Source organism: Meriones unguiculatus, chromosome 14 (assembly GCF_030254825.1).
Source record: "Meriones unguiculatus strain TT.TT164.6M chromosome 14, Bangor_MerUng_6.1, whole genome shotgun sequence".
In the NCBI taxonomy this organism is placed as follows: Eukaryota; Metazoa; Chordata; class Mammalia; order Rodentia; family Muridae; genus Meriones; species Meriones unguiculatus.
The window spans coordinates 39,659,842-39,682,804 of NC_083361.1; the positions used below are offsets into that span (position 1 = coordinate 39,659,842).

At 38.7% G+C, this 22,963-nt stretch overlaps 1 protein-coding gene across 3 annotated transcripts in view; it reads left to right on the forward strand.

Moving 5' to 3' along the window:
• The window catches only part of Nell1 (neural EGFL like 1), a 951,197-nt gene that overhangs the window by 743,677 nt on the left and 184,557 nt on the right, over positions 1–22,963 (forward strand). For all 3 annotated transcript variants that reach the window (XM_060367221.1, XM_060367220.1, XM_060367223.1), the window contains one exon: positions 614–709. In XM_060367221.1, the coding sequence (XP_060223204.1) occupies positions 614–709 (96 nt within the window). The remainder of the gene's footprint in view (positions 1–613; positions 710–22,963) is intronic.

Below are 22,963 nucleotides of genomic sequence, written 5' to 3' on the forward strand. Positions count from 1 at the left end.
AATGTGGATGGTAAGTCCATACCTTTTCAAGGGGCATTTCACATTCAGATACTTACCCTAAGGCAACAATCTGGGATGAGCTAAACATCTTGACTATGAGACAATGGCTGTTTATTCATGTAGCCAAAGTCTTGGAGCTAGCTTAAATATCCAAGAATAAATGACTCATTACATTTATGTTTTATAATTTTATCAAGCACCAAAATATTTTTGAAAAATTAAAAATATATTGTCATAATAGACAATATAAATGATATTTATTGGAAAAAAATAGGCTCTAAGGCAATGAGCATTGAAAAAGTCTTTGTCCCCAATCTCACCTTTCCCTTTTGAGCTATTCATCTCAGAAAATTTCAAATAAATCAATAGGAATCTCTGCCAATACCAGCTATCATTTAGCACATGTCAGGTCCAAGTGCAACACCTTAAATCAATTATTTCAACTGACTGCATACAAAGCAATGGAAAGGTATTGTTACATTTATCTCTTTATGTATATAGAAAACTTTGAATATGCCCATACAGAGGTGTATTCCCCGGGCAGTAGATAGAAGGGATTATTTGGGAGCTCCAGCTTATGGTACCTAACAAACATCTTTTTTTTTCACACCAGCATTCTGTGAAGAGGGTTGCAGATATGGAGGCACCTGTGTCGCTCCTAACACCTGCGTCTGTCCGTCTGGATTCACAGGAAGCCACTGTGAGAAAGGTAAGATGAATTGCACCTGCTTTTCCAGGTGTGTATGCCCAGTGGGGGAGCAAGTCAACGAGAGTGAAGCGAAGCTGTACCCTGCAGAGGTCTCTGTAAACTAACTTAACACGTTGCGTTTTGATGGTGGACTCTCCAAAGTCCGTCCCTTTTGGATTGTGTAATATGCTTCTTCTTTATGAGTATGGAATCTCATCTGGCTCCCCTCCAATGCGCTGAGCTTAGCAGGGCCAAGTTTTTCTCTACGGTAGTTTGCTGTGTATTTTTTATTCAGTGCTAATTTAGAGATGGAGCCTGATGAACTGTCCTGCCATACTTATCATCAATCTAGTAGTGGGTCACTAGACTACTGGAGTTGTAACAATCTGCTGTATTGATAGAAGCTGAATGTGAAGCACATGTTCTTTGCATAAAAGCACATTAAATAATTTTGGCAGCAGGATTATTAGCGTGCTTGGGATTTTATTCCAGTACTGGTTTATTGGGGACATTACCATTCATGAACCCAATAATATAAGGCAGTTAATATCAGTATGTTTACTCTCTATGCATCTTTCTGTCAACACTAATTGTGGCATTTGCATGTGGTACTACTTAGTGACACCTAGTCCACTTGGTGATTGGGAATGCTTTACCTGTGCACATGAGAAATTTGTAGTCTTTTGCACTAGCATATTTGGGCCTGTTAGCAAGGGTGTCAGAGTACACACAAGTGAATATCTAAGCTTATTTTGCCATGTTTATTTTTTTTTCTGAGATGCACTACCTGCATTGTGATTTCCTGAGTCAGATATCCCACTTGACATGTCTCAGATCATAGTTTAGGGGAATAGGCGTGATGGTGTATGGAGGCTGGTATACTTATCAAATGCTGGAGGTAAGAAAAAAATGCCATTTCTTTCCTTTGTGCTTAGGAGTTTCTAAATTTGTGTCACAGATTTTTTTAAAATGAGGCCATTTGCTGGGCATAGTGGCTATACCTTACTCTCAGCATGGTAGAGGGTGGGCCAGGGGTAGACAGATCTCTGAGTTGGAAGCCAACCTGATCTGCATAGAGGGTTTCTGGCCATTCAGGGCTTTATATTGAAATTCTGTCTTACAAACAAACAGACCAAACTAAATCAAACCAAACCAAACCAAACCGAATAAAAACATTACTTTTCTTCACTCTGGCCAACATGTTACATTTCACTGTCTTTTCTATATATTTGCATACTAACCCTTTGGAAATATATCCAAATTTAACTACATTAAATATTCAGTAAGGAAATCAATGAACGACTGCACCATTGTTTACACATTTTGTGATATCATCAATAAGCCATCTAATATTTATTAAATAATAATAATTAGTTGACTTACCTTTTTTTAGGTGTCAGATTGTCTGAGCATCATGGCAGACTTGCCTTGTGGAGCTTAAGAATTCTTACTCAAAGCTAGCAAACCTAAGGATAACAGCTCTCGCAAATACATTTAATTTTAATTAGATTTTTAAAGGAAAAAAAGGTGAGAAAGGATTTTTATGTTTTATCTATAACCCTGTTGTATCTATGGGGTACAAACTGAATCTACAGGAACCTGCCAGACACAGAATGGTGATGGTTATCATGAATTTGCAGACACTAATACTAATGAGGTGTCCATCTCTGTGTTTAATATTAGAAAAAAAAACATTAAAGAGAAACTTAAGGTTTTTGTTGTTGTTATTGTAGCTGTTGTGATTGTTTTTTTGTTTTTGTATTTTGGACCAAGTCTTATGATAAAGGCTTGGCTGGCTTGGAACTCACGTGCTCTACCTGTCTCTGCCTCCTGATTGCTTGGCAGCATGAGATACATATTTTTACTCCTATTTATTCGGGTGACAATTTAAAGCTGATCTGGGGTCAATAACTTTTGCAAATAGCTCAAATTGAGAGGATTGTTCATGTGGCATCCCATAACCTGTGCTTCTCAAGAGTAGTAACTCGTATTCTTGTTAAAATAACTGTAGTGAGCTGCGGAATGCTATGCCTTAAAGATGGAGCTGGTTTCTGCCTTCCACCTTCCCGATGGTGAGTGCTCTCTGTCACGAACAACTCCACATTTGGCTAAGGCCGAGGATCTGGCTTGCTTCCATGTATGTGGACCTATCTGCATTGCCCCCGTGGCACGCCTGGGTTGGCTACCCAGAGGCTATTTAAGCTGTGGGCTGGCTTTCCCCGGGGTCCGAGGATTGTTCAATGTTCCTGAATAAACTGCATTGAAAAAAAAAAATATATATATATAGATACTTCACTTAGAGCACAGAACAAAGTAGATGTGGAAGTAAAACAGGAAAGTGAGGCCTAATATAAATTATAGTATTAAATTATATAAATAATATTTAATGTCAAATGTTTAACTGTGTAAAGAATACAATTCCTAACTTGAAAAGTTAAACTTACACTTCAGAAAACTGTATGAATGGGAAATATTGGCAAGCAGTGAGAGGATCTAGAGTGTGTTTTGTGCAGTAAAATAATAAGCTCTAATATGTAAATGAAGTTTAATATGTTGAGTAAAAATTAGGTGTGCAATATGAAGAAATAACTTTTGCCTGAAAGTAAACAAAAATGCATAGCTCTATCCCCTCCAAGGGTGAGAGAGCACTGAGGATGAAGGGGCAGAATCATTGTAAGGCCAGATGATGGGAAAGAGGTAGAAACAATGTCTTCTGGATGCAAGCGCTGTAACAGTCACAAGCACATTGAGCCCATGGTTATCTGCACCAACTCTGCACAAGTACAACCCAAGACATGAATGTAGGATGAGAATAGTTGGGAGGAGGAAGCTTTGGACAGACATTGACAAGGGAGTAAGAGGAGACAGAGAGGAGTGAAGGGGATCACAACACATTGTATACAAGTAAGAACTTGTCAGAAAAAAAAAAAAATTAAAAATATGTATCTCTAAAGCTTCCTGGAGAGACTATGGGAATTAGAACATGAGTTGTTCCACAAATTAGCATTTCAACTGAGTAGCTTTGGGTACTTCAGAATTGAATCATAATATCTACTTTTAAGATTATAAATCATGTAAAGGAGCATTGCTACACAGTAGGGCCATGGTTGGTCAGCAGTAGCCCAAGGTAGTTACTGTGGATTCTTTTACTGTATTGCTCTCCGCCTCATCCTGTTTTCTACTCAGTAAGTGAATGTTTGACACACCCCTTATTCTTTGGATTCTAATGTGCAGCACAGCAAAGTGTAGGTAAAGAAGATAGTGAAGACCAGAGGTAGAAAGGAAATGTTTCTAGGCAAGTCCTTGCTCTTTACATAAATATTGGAACAATTCCACGTGCTTGAATTCTCACATCTCACATGGAAAAGATTTGTTAACGTAATCTTCTGCATGTGATGTTTCTCTGAGCATATTCATCCATTTAATACTGGCCAGGTTTCCATGGGATTCTCCATAGAAAGGATCAGATGCCTGTTTTTCCAATAAATTGGGCATAAAGGATCTGGGTGGATTGTATGGTGATCACTCCAAGTCTATGGCCTATCTGGGCTGAATCGTTTTATAGTGTTGATCATTGGCTATGAGCATCAAGTCTACTGGCTGCTGAAAAGTTCTGCTTTTCATGAGAATCAGGTACACTGCAGGTATACTGTATGAGCCTGTGTCTCAGTTACACTAAATCCTCAGTTTGTTTTGTTGTAGGACTAAATGACCTTATTTGAGCCACTTATATTTATTCATGTTTCTCTGGCTCCTCCAGTTATTTTTTTTTAATTTTCAATGTTTGTGATAAATAGCTTTTCAAAATTCAAGTACACTTCTTTGGTTTGATGACATGGTTCTTCTATATAAAATACTGCCTGTAATGGAATGAAATGACAGGCTCAACTAGTATATAATGCAGAGAGCAACAACTCTGCACTGGTTTCTGTTGATATGGGATTGTTAAACTTCACGTTTCCATAACCCCGTTCATGATAAACAAACATTTTCTCACTGTTGTTTCCTGGACATATTTTAAATTTTTCCTTTGATTGTTTCTTCTTTAGGCACTTGACATGATTTAATTTCATGTTAACTTGGAGATTTATATAGAGCAGGAGGATGATTGTATTAGATTTTATTATTCTACTGAATGAACATACCATTAAACTGCCACCATACTTTCTATCTTTATCCCCACAGATTAGCACATCTCTCAACCTTCACCAGAGCAGTTTGTTTTTACACTAGTTGGTTATTAATACAGAGACTCACAACTAGTCATCTACTAGTCAGCAGAGCATGAGATACTGTGGAAGATCAGCTCTAAGTGGGACTTCTGTATCACTCTTTCCAAACAAAACTATGGGATACCCTTAGAAGATGCCACAGAGAGTAGATGCCTGTAGCAGAACACTGTTTTCCAGATGTCACAGGACAATTACAATTGGATTCACAGAAGCTGTGACTGGCAGGAGGTTTGTACAGGATCAAGCCACCTAGAAGCCCAGCATGGATGGAGGTGGGGCTATGAAGCTTCGCCCACTAGGTGATGGCCTTTTAGAAAGAATCACTCTTCCTTGAGGATGCCATCTCTGAAAAATCTCCCATGTTGGCAGTACATGGTCAGAGAACCATAGAGGTGACACTAAATAGAATCAGTGAGGTTTTTTTTTTATATTAAATAAAAGTACAAGGCAAAAGTACAAGGCTTTGGTGTGGCCCTGAGATCTCAAGGAGGCTCTAGCTTGGATTCTTTATCTATGGAAATTCTAATTCTCTGCTTCTTAGTGTCTTGGTGGCTCAGCCAGACTGCCAGATAATTAGGATGATTCTCAAGGCAGATACCTGACCCACCCCAATCTTGGCCCAAGTGCAAGGACCCATCTGTCAAGGTTTAACTTCTCCTTTGCCCTGGCATGTCTGGGGAGGGGAAGACTAGGGAACTGGCACTAAAACTTCCTAACCTTATTCTGACGCCTGCTGCTGTTACCTGTCAACTGGAGGGTGCTTTTATGGATTCCTGAGGTCTACTACCCCATACCACACCCTGGGTGAGTTTAGAAGGGTAGTTCTTCTTTTCCTGAGAATATAATCTTGGCAAATAACCTTCCTCCAAGGAAGTTCTCCCCTGGCTAGATGAGTGCCGCTGGTGGATTTCCAGGCTTGGGTTCAGCTAGCCAGAAGGAAAGGGCTGATTGACACAGGCAGAGCTTTTTACCTGCTTTGTAAATGTGGCTTGGGATTCTTTGGAATCTGAAAGTTCGTAAAACTATATTATTATCTACTAGAACTGTGACATGGAGGAAATCAAAATTTAGCATGCTATTACAATGTAATTCAATGAATTTTTATAAATAAGTGAGTAAGAGTAGATGCAGACCATAAGTTTCACAAGGTCCAGTCATTACATTTCATAGATGCTAGGTTGTAACTCCAACACTAATTGTGTGAAAAGGTTGCCCAAGACAGGCTGTATCACAGTGAAGGTGAGGATGGAGAATGCCACTGGAAGACTTGGAGGAGAGTATCGGAATTGGGGCCTGTTTGCGGAAGCAGTGTCAGCATTCGCTGCTGCAAAGCTGTGAGCATTCTTGCTGTCCAGAAAGGAGCCAATCATTTTAACAGATTGACATTCACCATTAAACAAATGAGGGCTATTAGGAATTACCCCGTCTAGGCTGCATTGCAGAAAATAATAGCTGTTTAAGGTGGCAGGCAGCTCTTGCCTCCCACCAGGCAAGCCTGCACTACCGAACTGTGAAAGTCAAGAGTTTGTTTCAGAGTCTCATTTTTAATCCTGTGTTCTGGAAAGTGCAAGCACTGCTGTAACGTGAAGGATGCTGGCTAACAGGAAGCATGGCAGCTTCTGTGACCCTGTGACCATCCAAAGGGACTAACTTACCTTTGCACATCTTGTGTTGTCTAAGAACACACACCACACTACAGACAATGTGGTGGGGGGAGGCTACCTGAAGCCCCAAGCTAGATCTAGAAGGGCTATAACTCAGAATTTACTTCAGTCTATTCTAATAAGGTTCATTGGTGAGAAAATGTTCAGTTTGGTCAGAATGGATCAAAGAGCAAGACCTTTGCATTCCTCCTGCTGCTGGTTTAAACAATAAGCAGTTTCTGCTTCCATGAGGAAATGTGGTTTTAACATAGCCTCCCATTTAACAGAGACCTCAAATTTATCTGTGGGTGAATGCAGTTTTAACCAAGTAGATGGAGTTCATGAGGAGAGACCCTGGAATTATTGTATTAAAGGATGCCTTGCTAAGAAAATCTTTCCTGACCTCCCTGGCCCTTAAAAGATAAGCGTCAAATTCTAGAGGGTGATACTAAAGACCTGATTAAACCTTTGCCTCTCTCTTTAGCTTTATCTCCTCCCCTTCTCAAGTCTCAGAGTTTAGCCCATCTTAAACTGCTCCCACTCACTGAAGTGCTCTCTATGTTTCCAGATCTCTGGGAGTTCTTTCATTCTTTTTTTTTTTTTTTTTTTTTTTTTTTTTTGTAATTGTTCTCATTGCCTATGAAATCCACAGGGCTTAAACTATCATGAATATATGTAATATGCAGTAAGAGGTATGTCTGATTGAGAGTCCTTGATAATTCAAAACAAGCTTATTCTCTCACATCCTTTCTAGTTCTTTCATATTCTCTGTGCTGAGGAACTAAATCCACCTGTATCTTTTTCATTTCCCACCCGAACATTTTAATCCAGCCTTTGAAATTCACATGCTGGGTAGTTTCTGTTAACTTAACACCAGATAGGCATTTGAGAGGAAGGAACCTCAATTCAGCAAATTCTTCCATAAGATGGGGGTAGATTTAGGTAGGCCTGTAAGGAATTTTCTTAATTAGCTATTGATGGGGGAGAGAATTCAGCTCATTGTTGGGTGTGGATACTCCTAGGCTGGTGGTTCTGGTAGCTATAAGGAAGCAGGCTATAACCAAGTACCATGCATGTAGATAACCTAGAACCCCTGCACAGATGTAGCCCAGGGAAGTTTAGTGTCCAAGTGGGTTCTATACTAATGGGAAGAGGGACTGCCTCTGACATAAACTGATTGGCCTGCTCTTTGATCACCTCCCCCTGAGGGGGGAGCAGCCTTACCAGGCCACAGAAGATGACAATGCAGCCACTCCTGATGAGATCTGATAGACTAGGATCAGAAGGAAGGAGAGGAAGACCTCTGCTCTCAGTGGGCTTGGGGAGGGGCATGTGTGGAGAAGTAGGAGGGAAGATGGGATTAGGAGGGGAGGAGGGAAGGGTTTATAGGGGGTTATAAAGTGTAATTAATTAAAGTTAAAATAAAAATAAAAATAAAAGCAGGCCTAGTAAGCCATGCAGAGCAAGCCAGTAAGCAGCATTCCTGCTCTAGTTCCTGCCTTGCTTGAATTCCTGCCCTGACTTCCTCTGGTGATGAGCTGTGATGTAGAGGTATAAGCAAAATAATCCATTTCCTTATGAAGTTGCTTTTGGTCGTGGTGTTTCTCCACAATAAAAACCCTAAGATAGAATCCAAATTTTATATGATGTTTTCCCCTAAATCCTTTTAGAACAATGGTATCAATTTTTATATAGGTCACAAGGTTACTAACTCATTCCCTTCCACTGTTAAATAAACTTATAGACTATTTAACATTCGGTATATTGCGCCATTATTAAAAGAAAAGTCTGATTTCATTCTCTGCCCCAAGCTTTCTGGCTCCTACTTTCATACAGTAAAGATCTCTTTGTACCAAAACTATTTCTTTTCCATAGGCTAGCCTTCTAGCCCCTGCTAATACAATTTGATACATAATTCTACTGATGTTTTTAATTTGGGCAATTTATTGACATGGTTGTGTATGTATGAAATCAATTAAAATAATCTATTTTTTACAACTGACAAAATCTATTTAGTTATTGGAACTTAAATAGAGCTTACAAGCACTAAGAAGTTATGGGTTCTTAACAATTTTTAAAGTAGTTCTTATATTATAGTTGGTATTTTGTTCTACCATGCCATATACAACCAGGAATGAACTTCTAAATATATGTGATACAATAATAAAAAACATTTTGCATTAAAAAAAAAAAGATCTCATGCATTGCAGTAGCCCACAAATAACAAGAGTCTCTTATTCAAAGACCATTTCTATCTTGCCTTTGCCTCTTTCCTGCTTCTGAGTTGAACCCATGTCAATGTCTGCTGTTGAGCTCTCAAAACAACAGTACCTGTAGCTTGGTTCACACTCAATATGTATTTATTGAGTGAATGAATTCACAAGTCAATAAAGCCTCTTTTATACCAAGTAACTATAATCTCATGACATCAGTGTCACATGCCTTCATCAGAAGGTACTGGGTGCCATGTTCTGGCTGCCTAAGCAACAAGCATTTGCCTCGTTCTTCTTCTAAGTCTCTTCTATGGCTAATATTCTGAAGGTGGCTGTGTGCCAACCATTGCCTTAGTACTTAAATGATTAAGAAGAGGGATACCATTATCATTCTTGATTAACAAATGAGGGAACTGAGGTTTGAAGGATGGAAATGTTAGAAATCATGCAAATGGGTTTGGGGTGTAGATCTACAGTGTAATACATAATTTCTGTTGTTTTTCGTTCTACTCATTTACACTATTAAAAGTATTCTTTAAAATAATTTATTTTTCTTCTATTTCAATCACTATTATTTCTCTTTTCAGTTTTTATAAACAATTATCAGAGTTTTAACCTAGAAAAAATTTTGATGTTATATTCATTCTCAAACTTTACAATAACCATACATGTAGAAAGAGGCAAAGAAGGCAGACAGAAGAATATTATAAAAGATTAGAAAATTTTTCTTAAATTTACAAAGCATGAGTCACACAAAACCTAAGCATATAGCTCAATGGATTTATTTATTTTGAGTCAGCATCTCATGTACTTCAGGCTACCTGCAAACATTCAGTAGCTGAGGATAACCTTGAACTTTTGATCCTCCTGCATCTACTTCCAGAGATCTGGGATGAGAGACATGTGTTCTTGTGCCCAATTTATGCTGTTCTTACTACTGAACCTTGGGCTTCATACATGCCAGGCAAGTCCTCTTCCAGCTGAGCTGTGCACCTAGCTCCTATTCCTCCTTTAAATTAGTGGAGCTATTTTTTTCTTTCCCCACATAGTTGATGCACATAATTAATGAAAGTAATTAATAACTTGCTTATTGCAAATAATTAATAACTATACCAGATCTCTTTTTTCTTTTTTCTCAATTTATTTTTATTTTTTATTTTTTATTAATTACAGTTTATTCACTTTGTATCCCCCCATAAGCCCCTCCCTCCACCCCTCCCAGCCCCACCCTCCCTTCCCTTTCTTCTCACTTGCCCCTCCCAAGTCCACTGATAGGGGTGGTCCTCCTCTCCTTCCTTCTGATCTTAGTCTACCAGATCCCATCAAGAATGGCCGCATTGTCATCTTCTGTGGCCTGGTAGGGCTGCTCTCCCCTCAGGGGGAGGTGATCAAAGAACAGGCCTATCAGATTATGTCAGAGGCAGTCCCTCTTCCCATTACTATGGAACCCACTTGGATACTACGCTGTCATGGACTACATCTGTGCAGGGTTCTAGGTTATCTCCATGCATGTTCCTTGGTTGGAATATGAGTCCCTGGCGAGACCCCTGTGTTCAAATTCTCTGGTTCTGTTGCTCTCGTTTTATAGTCCTTTGAATAACTGAAGTTATTTTTAGTTAGAAAGTTACAATTCAATAAGTTTGCTTGTTTTGGTGGTTGGCTCTTTTGATACAGTGTTTCTCTGTGTAGTCTTGGCTGTCCTGGACTCACCTTGTAGACCAGGCTGGCCTAGAACTCACAGAAATCTGCTTGCCTCTGCCTCCCTAAGTGCTGAGATTACATAGTTTTTAATACTAAAAGTAGAACATTATATCTTTTCCCAAAGGCCTTTCTCTTGTCTTCTTCCAACATTCTGCCTAGAGGGACCATAATATCTTGACCATAACATGGCATGAGTTGGTTCTTCTGTGATCAGCTCTATTTTTTTTTTTCTTTTGATGCCTTTTTTGTGTGAAGGTTCTTTTCTTGCTGTAGATTTGGGAACTTTTATGTTCTAGTTTCATTGTGTAGATTCTCTATGCAAATATGTTTAATCACAGCTCCCTCTTCTGTCTCATGGATCCTTAGGTTTTTGTATTTTGGTTTTATCCCCAGTTCTTGAATTGTCATGATTATGTAATTTTTTTCTCTTTACAGATGGTTGGACATAATTTTTTCTCCTCTCCTCTCCATTTGTAATGTCCTTTATTCTTTCTTGTCCAGCATTTCAGTGGCAGTTGTTTTCTTCTGTGAATTTTTCTTGACTTACTGAGGTTTTTTTCTCAATTTTCTTTATTTCTATAAGTTTTCAAAAACCTCAATTTTCTTATTAATTTTTGTCCATGTAGACTTTTCTCCTATGTTGCTGTTTTTCTTACTTGCTTTATAGACTTTGCTCTTTGTGGTGCTGACTTTCCTCTCTAGAGTGAATTTATCTGCTTTATCACATCTAACTTGAGGACCTTCTTTGGAGAAGTTGTTTTTTTGTTTTTGTTTTTGTTTTGTTTTAATGTTTTTTTTTAGTTCCAGTGCTGTGATCTGTACACTAGCATCTTGAATATCTCTTCCAGATTTAGTTAGGGATCATCTTATTGAACAGCCCCTTCTCAAGAACTCAGTATCCAGTCTGCTTTGGGAGGAGGCATTGACTTTTTCTTTTGAGAAAGTCACAAGCTTCAGCTATTTTTTTTTTTAGACTTCAGCTATCCATCAATTTGTGAATTTATTATTTCTCTCTCTCTCTCTCTCTCTCTCTCTCTCTCTCTCTCTCTCTCCATCTCTTTTTTCCTGCCCCAACTCTTCTCTGTAAACAGGTTACACAGAAGTAGTTTCTTCTGCTTTACCACAGACTTTCCCTTTCTTTACTTGGGAGGAAGGGCTAAGATAGGGGTGGGAGAGGAGCATGCTGTATGACTTTTCCCTTTGAATGGGGCCAGTGACTAGATCTCTGAGTCTGAACCACACTTGCTAGATTGCTTTTCTAATTGTCCTATTTTGTCTCAATTATTCTGTGTTTCCATGGAATCTTATTTACTGTTTTATTATTTTGAAAGTGATGGGGATTTTCTTCTATCTTACCTTTCTACTTTTTAAACTCTTAATTTCTACTATTCTGATTGGTTGCCATTTCCTAAATGCTCTTCTGTTGTATCCTCTTCTATCTAGTGTTTTTATTTGGGTGTGTATGTGTTGGGGGAGTGTTTGAAGATAATGGCAAGATCTTCTGTTTCATGATTCCTTCCTAGCATCTGCTTTGTTAAGTTAATCTTTTTCTGCTAATATGCTTTTTTATTGAGCATCTTTGCCTTTTCTCAGGCATTCTTACATATCTGCTTACATTTTAGACAAAAACATTAAAAGTGTTGATTTTAAACTCATTTTGTCTGTGTGGGATGGCAATCCACAGAATTTTCAATGGCTAATCCCCTATTGCCCTGGAAGGGAATTATTAAATTCCTAGATGGTTGCTGGTATTCCTAGAGCCAAGTAGGCTGCAAAATGCAAGAGTTGAAAAGTTCAGCCTATAAATTTTCACTTGCTGTCCCTCTGTGCTATGGAACTTCTGTTTTCGTCCATCTGGATTTGCGGTACCCTATGCTGAGAACAGGGCTGCAGCAGCTGCTGTGTTGAGAGAGGCAGGAGATGGGCTGGAGTGCATGAAAAACTATGAGGAATGTTACCGCTTTTTAATCTAATTTCAAGTTAATTTTTCTCATTTAGCCTCACTATTCCTCATAGTCACAGAGATAACAGTACCATCCATCTGGGGATCTGAGATGTAAATCTGGAGGCTTTGGGCTCTCCTCAGTTAGGCACTGAGCTAGCTTTCTTATGTCTTACGGTTGAATTAACACTCATCTGTCTCTTTTCTAGTTTCCAAAATTATGTTGCCCTTGTGTCCTCTCCTATGTACTTGGCCCTCAAGGCCTCAGACCTTTGTGATTTATTTTTACTATGTAGTTACTAGTGTTTGAAGGGGAAAGCAGAGGTAAGTGTGCATATTTAACCTAGTGTCTTCAATCAGAAGTCGGGCCCCAAATTCTACAATTGTGTTTGAACTCCCCTGCCAAAGGAAAAGTCTTACAGAATGCTGACCAATGTGATGATTTATATTATTACTTTGAAAATAATCAGAAAGTACAAATGTTTTCTCTTTCAGAAGACTTAATAAAGCTAAGGGAAAGGATGAGATTTTATAAGTATCCCATCTCAATGACTCCTTAAAAGATATTAAGAGAGAATGCTTGAAAAGATGAATATTTTGCCTTTGAAAATAGAATATCAACCTAATTTCAAAGACCAGTAGAGCATTATTTAAGATGTTGAATGTTTGAACTGTTTTTTGAAAATTTGAGGATGTTCTAGGAATAAATTATCATTCCAATGAAGATGCTATAGTTGGGTTTAAGGAAAAAATATTGATGTCCATTTGACATTAAATTTCATTTGAAATATAACTTCCAATTATTTTGACATAACATTTTCAATGGTTTGGGAATGACCAAAGGAATATTAATAAGGGAAAAGAGTAAATGGGAATGATATGAGTAATTGGGGTTGAAGGACAGTCAAGGCACTACAGATGTGAGCACTGGGGTCAGACTCACTTAGCAGTTTCATTAATGATGGGTCAGAAGGAGGATTCAACAAGTTAATTAAATCTACAGAAGGTCCTTTCTGGAAGTTACAAATACCAAGAGAACTAAGAAATAAGAGACAAAAACCAGGAGGTCAAAAGCTACAATAGCTGTGGGCACAGGAGAGCACAATTAAATTTGGAAGGAATAACTGTAATTGAATACATTTCATTCCATGAAAAGGGGAGTTAGAGCACAGTCAATTAACAGTGCACAGGAAACAGAGCTCTTGGAAGTCCTGCAGGCTGATGAGACACCTATTTATCTGCTCGAATAGGACTTTCTGAATTAATAAATAAATTCATTTACTAAAAGAAAATGTGCTTTCTGTTGAAAATGTGCTTTAAGTTGTCTAGTTTCCTTTAGGATTTTCTCTAACCCATAGAAATGCTTATATTCTATCATGGCATAGAGACTAGAAAACTGTAAATGCATGTTATCCCGTTTATGAAGTCAAAGTCAGAGGGATGACAGGAAGAGCACAGCTCAGAGAACTACCGAGGCAGGACCCACTTGAGGAAGTATTAACTTGGGAATATTGCAGGATATTGTACCCCCATCCCAGGAGCACAGTTGACTACAGGAAGGCCTCTAAGACCTGGGTATTAGAAGAACTTCTCTACTTCCAAAGTTCAGTAGAATGGAATCCTCCTGAGGTTTGGAGACAGTAGATCTAATTCTGAAGCACATGTGATGCCTGCTAGATCAGAAAAATAGCAGAACTGAAAAACCCATAGGGGAATGTCAATCATATATCAGTGATATCGTTTGTGCCAAGATGGTTCTCAGCACTTTACTTAGTCGACCGCTTTAATTTCTCACATTAATTCTAGAGGACCAGATATTCCCCAACTGAAATAAACAGGAGCCTGTAAAGTATCCTTAAAGTCAGCTGTGGTCAAGCTTGTATGAGCCTAGAGACTGAGCTGTGTTATAGGTTCCCACAGAATATTAAACAATAGGTGCAAAACGCATGTGTACATACATTTATATGTATCATTCTATTGGAATTTTTTATGGCTAAATCTAAGCAGAAAAAGTACTTCTTCTGGGATTGTTATTGACAGAGCTGTCCTGATAGGTACAATGTGTGAGCAGAGGTCATTCTTCATTTTTTTTTTTAAAAACAGAAAATGAATTTTTATCAGTCACATTATGTCTAGTTAAATACAATTTCTCATTCATATTTCTGGTATTACATTTTCAGTATAACAAACAAAAAGATGATTTAACATAGGACAAAAATGCATTATTGATTCATAAACCGTAGAGGAATCATCAGTAAACTACTCCAAGCACTTTAGATACTATCTATCAAAAAAAAAAAAAAAACAATGATATTTCTTAGCATGAAAACATGACCATGGTGAACAATAAAGAAAGAAAAGCTCAAATGGAGCACACTCCATGTATAGTTTTATAGTGTGTTCCTAAAATTGTGTGTTTAACAGGATGACTATTCAGATGGTCCATCATTAAGGAGTCTGTTCTTTTTATACCTTTCTGATTGCTTTTACACTAAGTATATAATATTCCTACAGTATAAAACAACAACAACAAAAAAAAAAAAAAACAAAAAACAGACCACTGATGTTTCAAAAGAATCTGTGTGGGGGTGAATGTATGCTAAAGTGTGAGAGTACTTTGAAATTCCGGAATAGCTATACCCTCCAGAGCTGGAGTTAAAGGTGGTTTAGATCTGCCTCACATGTGTGCTGGAAACTGACCTCAGGATCTCTGAGAAATCAGTCTTTTTAAATGCTACCATCTCTTCAGATCCTGTCTCATTTAACACACACTAATTAATTTCAACTGTGTTCAAAATATTCAAAACTTGTGCGTTAGGTATCTGTTGATAATGACACTTTGGGGGGAAAAACTACATCAGCATAAAACTACACAATAAGTACTCTGTTCTAAGTTATCTGTATCTCCCTTTGGGAAAACTAATTCACAGCTCTGTAAATTATAAACAAGTAATGGTAAAGTTATTTTTGACTTTGCCACTTCTGTTCAGTGAAGAGTTTCCTTCCTCACTGTAGAAGAGACTAATTTTTCCATAGCCAGAGCATCCATTTCAGCATTTCTTAACTATATATGTGTTTCTTTGGAGATTGTCTCTGAGCTGGAGGTAAATTGTTACCAACCTTATCATTGGTAAACTGATGTCTCTAATTGTTAGAGGCTAACACATCATTGTTTTCATGCATATATGAGAATCCATCTTTTACCATTTAAAGATGTGTCCTTTATCAATTATGATTTTAGCTAATATTTACTATAGACTTCATATATACCCAATTTCCTATTAAGTCTTTATAATAATTACCTGTCTTACTTGCAACAATGACAAAACAATGTCTTAGAGGGAGGTGTGTATGATACCTTGATAAAGTGATTAATCATCTTGGGTGGTGAAATACATCAACTAATTAACATACAGAAAGCAATACAAAACTGTGTTCCACACTTGGCCTGACCACTGTTGCTAATAACAGCACCGCAGCACCACTAGTTTAGAAAATGCATTTCTGAGATATGATCATACAAGTATTATATATACACAATCAAATTATGTATTAAAAGTCCATGTATTAGTTAAGATTTCCCCATCCACAGTAGCCAGAATTATCAACTTCATTTTTCTTTTCTATTATTATTAGTTTGTTTTTTGTTTTTTATTTTTATTAATTACAATTTATTCACTTTGTATCTCCCTGTAGCTCCCTCCTTCCTTCCCTCCCAATCACACCCTCCTTCCCCCTTCTCTACTCATGCCCCTCCCCCAGTCCACTGATAGGGGAGGTCCTTCTCCCCTTCCTTCTGATCCTAGTCTATCAGGTCTCATCAGGAGTGGCTGCATTGTTTTCCTCTGTGTCCTGGTAAGGCTGCTCCCCCCTCAGGGGGAGGTGATCAAAGAGCAGGCCAATCAGTTCATGTCAGAGACAGACCAGACCCTGTTCCCATTACTATGAAACCCACTTGGACACTGAACTGCCATGGGCTACATCTCTGCAGGGGTTCTAGGTTATCTCCATGAATGGTCCTTATTTGGAGTATCAGTTTCAGAAAAGACCCCTGTGCCCAAATTTTTTGGTTCTGTTGCTGTCCTTGTGGAGCTCCTGTCCTCTCCATTTCTTACTATTTCCCACTACTTTCACAAGATTCCCTGCACTCTGCCTGAAGGTGGACTATAAGTCTCAGCATCTGCCTTGATAACCTGCAGGGTAGAGCCTTTCAGAGGCCCTCTGTGGCAGGCTCCTATTCTGTTTCCTGTTTTCTTCCTCTTCTGATGTCCATGCTCTTTGCCTTTCTGAATGGGGATTGAGTATCTTAGCCAGAGTCGTCCTTCTTGATTATATTCTTTAGGTGTACAGATTTTAGTAGGTTTATCCTATAATATATTTCTAATATCCACTTATAAGTGAATATATACCATGTGTGTCTTTCTGCTTCTGGATTATCTTACTCAGGATGATCTTTTCCAGTTCCGCCATTCACCTGAAAATTTTATGATTTCCTTGTTTTTTTATTGCTGAGTACTATTCAATTGTGTAGATGTACCACAATTTTTGTACCATTCCTCAGTTGAGGGGCATCTGGGTTGATTCTAGCTTCTGGCTATTACAAATAAAGCTGATACAAACATGGTTGAGCAAATGTCCTTGTTGTATACTTGAGCATCTTTTGGATATATTCCTAGGAGTGGTATAGGTGGATCTTGAGCAAGTGCTACTCCTAATTGTCTGAGAAAGCGCCAGATAGATTTCCAGAGTGGTTGTACAAGTTTACATTCCCACCAGCAGTGGAGGAGGGTTCCCCTTTCTCCACAACCTCTCCAGCATGTGTAGTGTACCACTTTCATTTGTGCAGGTCACCCTGCCACCAGTTTTAGTAGGACCCTGGTACAACTGACCTTATCTAGTTATCACATATGTGAGCATTTAAAGGAGCTAGAAAGAATTAATAGAACCTTTCTGCTTGGAAACAGTTAAATGATACATTTTTTTTTCATTATGTATGCTCAGAAATTATGACATCTTTGGAACTAGGAAGCTACAAAGATGAACCTTTACAGGGAAGTGTGAGCAAAGAATGAAGAAGGAGCAGCCACAGAACAAGAAGGGGCTTGGGTCCTTGATGCTGTAACTTTCCCATTCTTCTTTTCTCCCGGTGCGGAATTCCTCAGGCCTCTGAACACTGAACACCCAGTTAAGACTGGCTTTGTGCTAATAAGAAAAGGGAACTAATTTGAACTAAGATGTAGTTGCATTGAAGAATGCCCATCTTCCCTTCTGGAGGCAGACCAAGTAGATTCCAAAATTGTCTTCAGAAAAGTGACTAAATAGTCCTTCTTATCTGTGAACTCATGTTTAGCCAAGTGAGATGCATAAAAACTGGTAGAGTTTTAGTTTAGGGATGAGAAATCTAAAATGTTCCCTCACTCCTTGCCTGTTGATGTCAGAGCTCACACCACCCACTAAGAGAGTCCTGGAAGAACTTATCCATGACAGCTTGGAATCATATATATTACTGTAGTAACAGCAATTTTTCTGTCATTTGGTCCCATAGGAGAAATATCACAGGCCATGCCATGAGTATAGAACCTTGGAAGCCATGAAATATTAAAGACGTACTTCTACTTTTTGACATCTGTGGAAATTATATTGGCCTCTCTGAAAATAACACCTGAATTGAGCCTGAAATATGAAAAAGGGACTTAAAAAAATAACAGAAAACCAACAATCAATTCTCAAAATCAACCAGGTTTGAGAATTTATTGATTAAGGAAAACAAACAAAAATACTAGCTGAGATGACAGTGAGACTAAAGAGACCAGATCAATCTGTGGGCACATTAAATGTCTTTTCAATACTGTCTTCGATCATAGTAGCAAGTAGCTAGAGGTTTGCTTGAAGCAGTTTTCACTTGTATATGCTGCCTGCATTTCATAAATGACTTTTTGCTCCAGTGGCTTGTCATCAAGAGCTCTGTAATGCAGGAAGCCATTCCTGTGGACCAGCTACCACACACAGTGGGAGAAAAGTCAATAGGGGACCAAGACTGTAGGAAGTAGCTGTGAGTACTGCTACTTTCTAAAGCTATATGACTTATGTAGGTGGTGCAATACTATATTATTTTCATAGTTTTCTTTAATTCACTTTACATCCTGATTGTAGCACCTCTCCTCCTCTTTTCTCAGTCCCATGTTTCCTCCTTCTTTCACCTATACCTCCTCCCTTACTCTATAGAAAAGGGGAGCCTTCCATACCACCCAACCCCAGCATATCCAGTTGCATCAGGACTGAGAGCATCCTCTTCCATTGAGGCCAGACAAGGTAGCCTAGCCAGGAACAAGTGATCTAAAAGCAGACAAGAGTCCATGTCAGAGATAGCCACTGCTCCACTTGCTAGGGAACCCACATGAAGACCAAGCTACTCATCAATTTTATATGTGTCCTGAGCCTAGGCACAGTCCATGTATGTTCTTTGGTTGGTGCTTCAGTCTTCATAGGCCCCCATGGTCCTAGGTTATTTGACATATTTGCTCTTCTTGTGGAGTTCTTGTTCCCTCTGGGTCCTTCCCCCCACTCTTCCATAATCCTTCCCAAGCTCCATCTAATGTTTGGCTGTGGGTCTCAGCATCTCTTTCAATCTACTGCTGGGTAGAGCCTCTCAGAGGACAGTTATGCTAAGTGCCTGTCTGCAAGCATAGCAGAGTATCATTAATAGTGTCAGGGGTTGACTCTCTCCTATGGGGTGGGTCTGAGGTTGGCCTGTCATTGGCAGGCCCTTCTCTCAGTCTCTGCTTCATCTTCATTCCTGCACATCTTGTAGGCAGTGTAAATTTTGGGTCAAAGGTTTTGTTGAGGGACATCTGGATTGTTTCCAGTTTCTGGCTATTATAAATAAAGCTGCTTTGAACATAGTTGAACAAGTGTCCTTGTGGTATGGTGGAGCATCTTTTGGGTCTATGCTCAGGAATGATATAGCTGGGTCTTTAGGTAAAACTATTCACAATTTTCTGAGAAAACATGAGATTGATTGATTGCCACAGTGGTTTAACATGTTCACACTTCCAGCAGTAATTGTGGGGTGTTCTCCTTGTTCCACATTTCGCTACCATGTACTGTCACTTGAGTTTATGATCTTAGCCATTCTAATGGGTGTAAGATAAAATCTCAAAGTTATTTTTGATTTGCATCTTCCTGACTAAATAAAAATGTTTAACATTTCTTTAAATACTTCTCAGTCATTAGATACTCCTCTATTGAGAATTCTCTGTTTAGCTCTGTACCCCATTTTTAATGTATTTTTGGTTTGATGGTGTTCAATATCTTGAGTTCTTTATATATTTGAGATATTAGCCCTTTTTCAAATATTGGGTTGGTGAAGATCTTGTCCCAATCTGTAGGCTGCCATTTTGCTAAATGGACCCTGTTCTTTGCCATATAGAAGTTTTTGTTTCACAAAGTCCCATTTATTAATTGTTGGTCTTAGAGCTTGAACTGCTGGTGTTCTGTTTGGGAAGTTGTCTCCTGTGCCAATGAGTTCAAGGTTGATCCCTACTTTCTTTTCTAATGGACTTAGTGTTTCTGGGTTTTTGTTGAAGTCTCTGATCCACTTGGACTTGAATTTTGTGAAGGGTGATGAATATGGATCTATTTGCATTTTTCTGCATATTCAGATATCCAGTTAAACCACCACAATTTGTTGAAGATGCTAAAATTTTCCATGGCATGATTTTGGCTTCTTTGTCAAAATAAAGTGTCCACAGCTGTATAGGTTTATTTCTGGCTCTTCAATTCCATTCAACTACTCAACCAGTCTGTTTCTATGCCAGTATCATGCAGTTTTTTTTTAATTCTTTGTTAATTATACTTTATTCACTTTGTATCCCCCCTGTGGTTCCCTTCCTCCTCCCATCTCAATCACTCCCTTCCTCCACCCTCTGCATGCATGCACCTCCCCAAATCCACTGATAGGGGAGGTCTTCTTTTCCTTCCTTCTGATCCTAGTCAATTAGGTCACATCAGGAGTGGCTGAATTGTCTTCTTCTGTGGCCTGATAATGCTGCTTCCCTCTCAGGGGGAGGTAATTAAAGAGCAGGCCAATCACTTCATGTCAGAGACAGTCCCTGTACCTATTACAATGGAACCCACTTGGATACTGAACTGCCATGAGCTACATCTGTGCAGGGGTCTTAGGTTATCTCCATGCATGGTCCTTGGTTGGAGTATGAGTCTCAGGAAAGACCCCTGCACTCAGATTTTTTGGTTCTGTTGCTCTCCTTGTGGAGTTCCTGTCCTCTCCAGATCTTACTGTTTCCCACTTCTTTCCTAAGATTCCCTGCACTCTGCCCAAAGGTTGCCCATAAGTCTCAGCATCTGCATTGATAGTCTGCAGGGCAGAGCCTTTCAAAGGTCCCCTGTGTCAGGCTCCTGACTTGTTCCCTCTTTTCTCCTTCTTCTGATGCCCATCCTCTTTGCCTTTCTGGATAGGAATTGAGCATTTTAGATACAGTCCTCCCTCTTGATTAGTTTCTTTTGGTGTACAGATTTTAGTAGGTTTATCCTATATTATATGTCTATATGAGTGAATATATACCATGTGTGTCTTTCTGCTTCTGGAATAGCTCACTCAGAATGATCTTTTCCAGATCCCACCATTTACCTGCAAATTTCATGATTTCCTTCTTTTTTATTGCTGAGTAATATGCCATTGTGTAGATGTACCACAATTTGTGCATTCATTGGTCCACTAAGGGTCATCTGGGCTGTTTCCAGCTTCTGGCTATTACAAATAAGGCTGCTACAAACATGGTTGAGCAAATGTCCTTATTGTGTATTTGAGACTCTTTTGGGTATATGCCTAGGAGTGGTATAGCTGGATCTTGAGGAAGCACTATTCCTAGATGTCTAAGAAAGTGCCAGATTGCTTTCCAGAGTGGTTGTACAAGTTTACATTCCCACCAGCAGTGGAGTAGGGATCCCCTTTCTCAACAACCTCTCCAGCATGTGTTGTCACTTGAGTGTTTGATCTTAGCCATTCTGATGGGTGTAAGGTGAAATTTCAAGTTCGTTTTGGTTTGCATTTCCCTGATGGCCAATGAGGTTGAGCATTTCTTTAAGTGTTTCTCTGTCATTCTATATTTCTCTATTGGGAATTCTCTGTTTAGCTCTGTACTCCATTTTTTAATTAGATTACTTGATTTTTTTGCTGTTTAACTTCTTTAGTTCTTTATATATACTGGATGTTAGTCCTCTGTCAGATATAGGGTTGGTGAAGATCCTTTCCCATCTGTAGGCAGTCATTTTGTTTAAGTATTATTAAAGTTTCTTTTACATATGTGGGTGCCCTTGCATTTGGGGCATAGATGTTCAGGATTGTGATATCTTCATGGTGGATTTTTCTCTCGGTGAGTATGAAGTGTCCTTCTCTATCTCTTTTGATTAATTTTGGTTGAAAATCTATTTTATCAGATATTAGAATGGCTACTCCTGCTTGCTTCTTGGGTCCATTTGCTTGGAAAACTGTCTCCCAGCCCTTTACTCTCAGGTAATATCTGTCTTTGTGATTTAGGTGTGTTTCTTAGATGCAACAGATAGTTGGGTCTTATTTATGCCTCCATTCTGTTAGTTTGCATCTTTTTATTGAGTCCATTGATGTTGAGGGTAATTAATGACCAGTGGTTATTAGATCCTTTGATATTGATGTTGGCAATGGTAGTGTGTTTGTGTGTTTGGCTACTTTTTGTTTTGCTGTAGTGAGGTTATTTATTTCCTGTGTTTTCTTGAAAGTAGTTAGTTTTCTTGGGTTGTATTTTTCCTTCTAGTATCTTCTGTAATGCTGGATTTGTGTGTAGGTATTGTTGAAATTTGTTTTTGTCATTGAATATCTTGTTTTCTCCATCTATGAGGACTGAGAGTTTTGCTGGGTACAGTAGCCTAGGCTGACATCTGTGTTCTCTTAGGGTCTGCATGATATCCATCCAGGCTCTTCTGGCTTTCATAGTTTCTGTTGAGAAGCCAGGTGTGATTCTGATGGGTTTGCCATTATAAGTTACTTGGCCTTTTTCCCTTGCAGCTTTTAATATTTTTTGTTGTTGTTCTGTCTACTAACTGTTTTGATTATTATGTGAAGGGAGGATTTTCTTTTCTGGTCTAATTTTTTAAATGTTCTGCAGGCCTCTTGTATTCTTCTAGGCCTTCCCTTTAAGTTGAGGAAATTTTCATCAATGGTTTTGTTGAAAATATTTTCTGGGCTTTGGAGGAGGGAATCTTCTTTTTCCTCTATTCCTATTATTCTTAGGTTTTGTCTTTTTATGTTGTCCTGGATTTCTTGGATAGTTTGTATCAGTGATTTTTTTAGATTTATTATTTTCTTTGATGGATACATTGATTTCTTTCATTGTATCTTCCACACCTGAGATTCTTTCTTCCATCTCTTGTAGTCTGTTGGTTGTGCTTACCTCTGTAGTTCCTGTTTTCCTTCCTAGGTTCTCCCTCTCCATGATTTCCTCCATTTGTGTTTTCTTTAATTCTTCCAATTCTATCTTCAGATCTTGAAC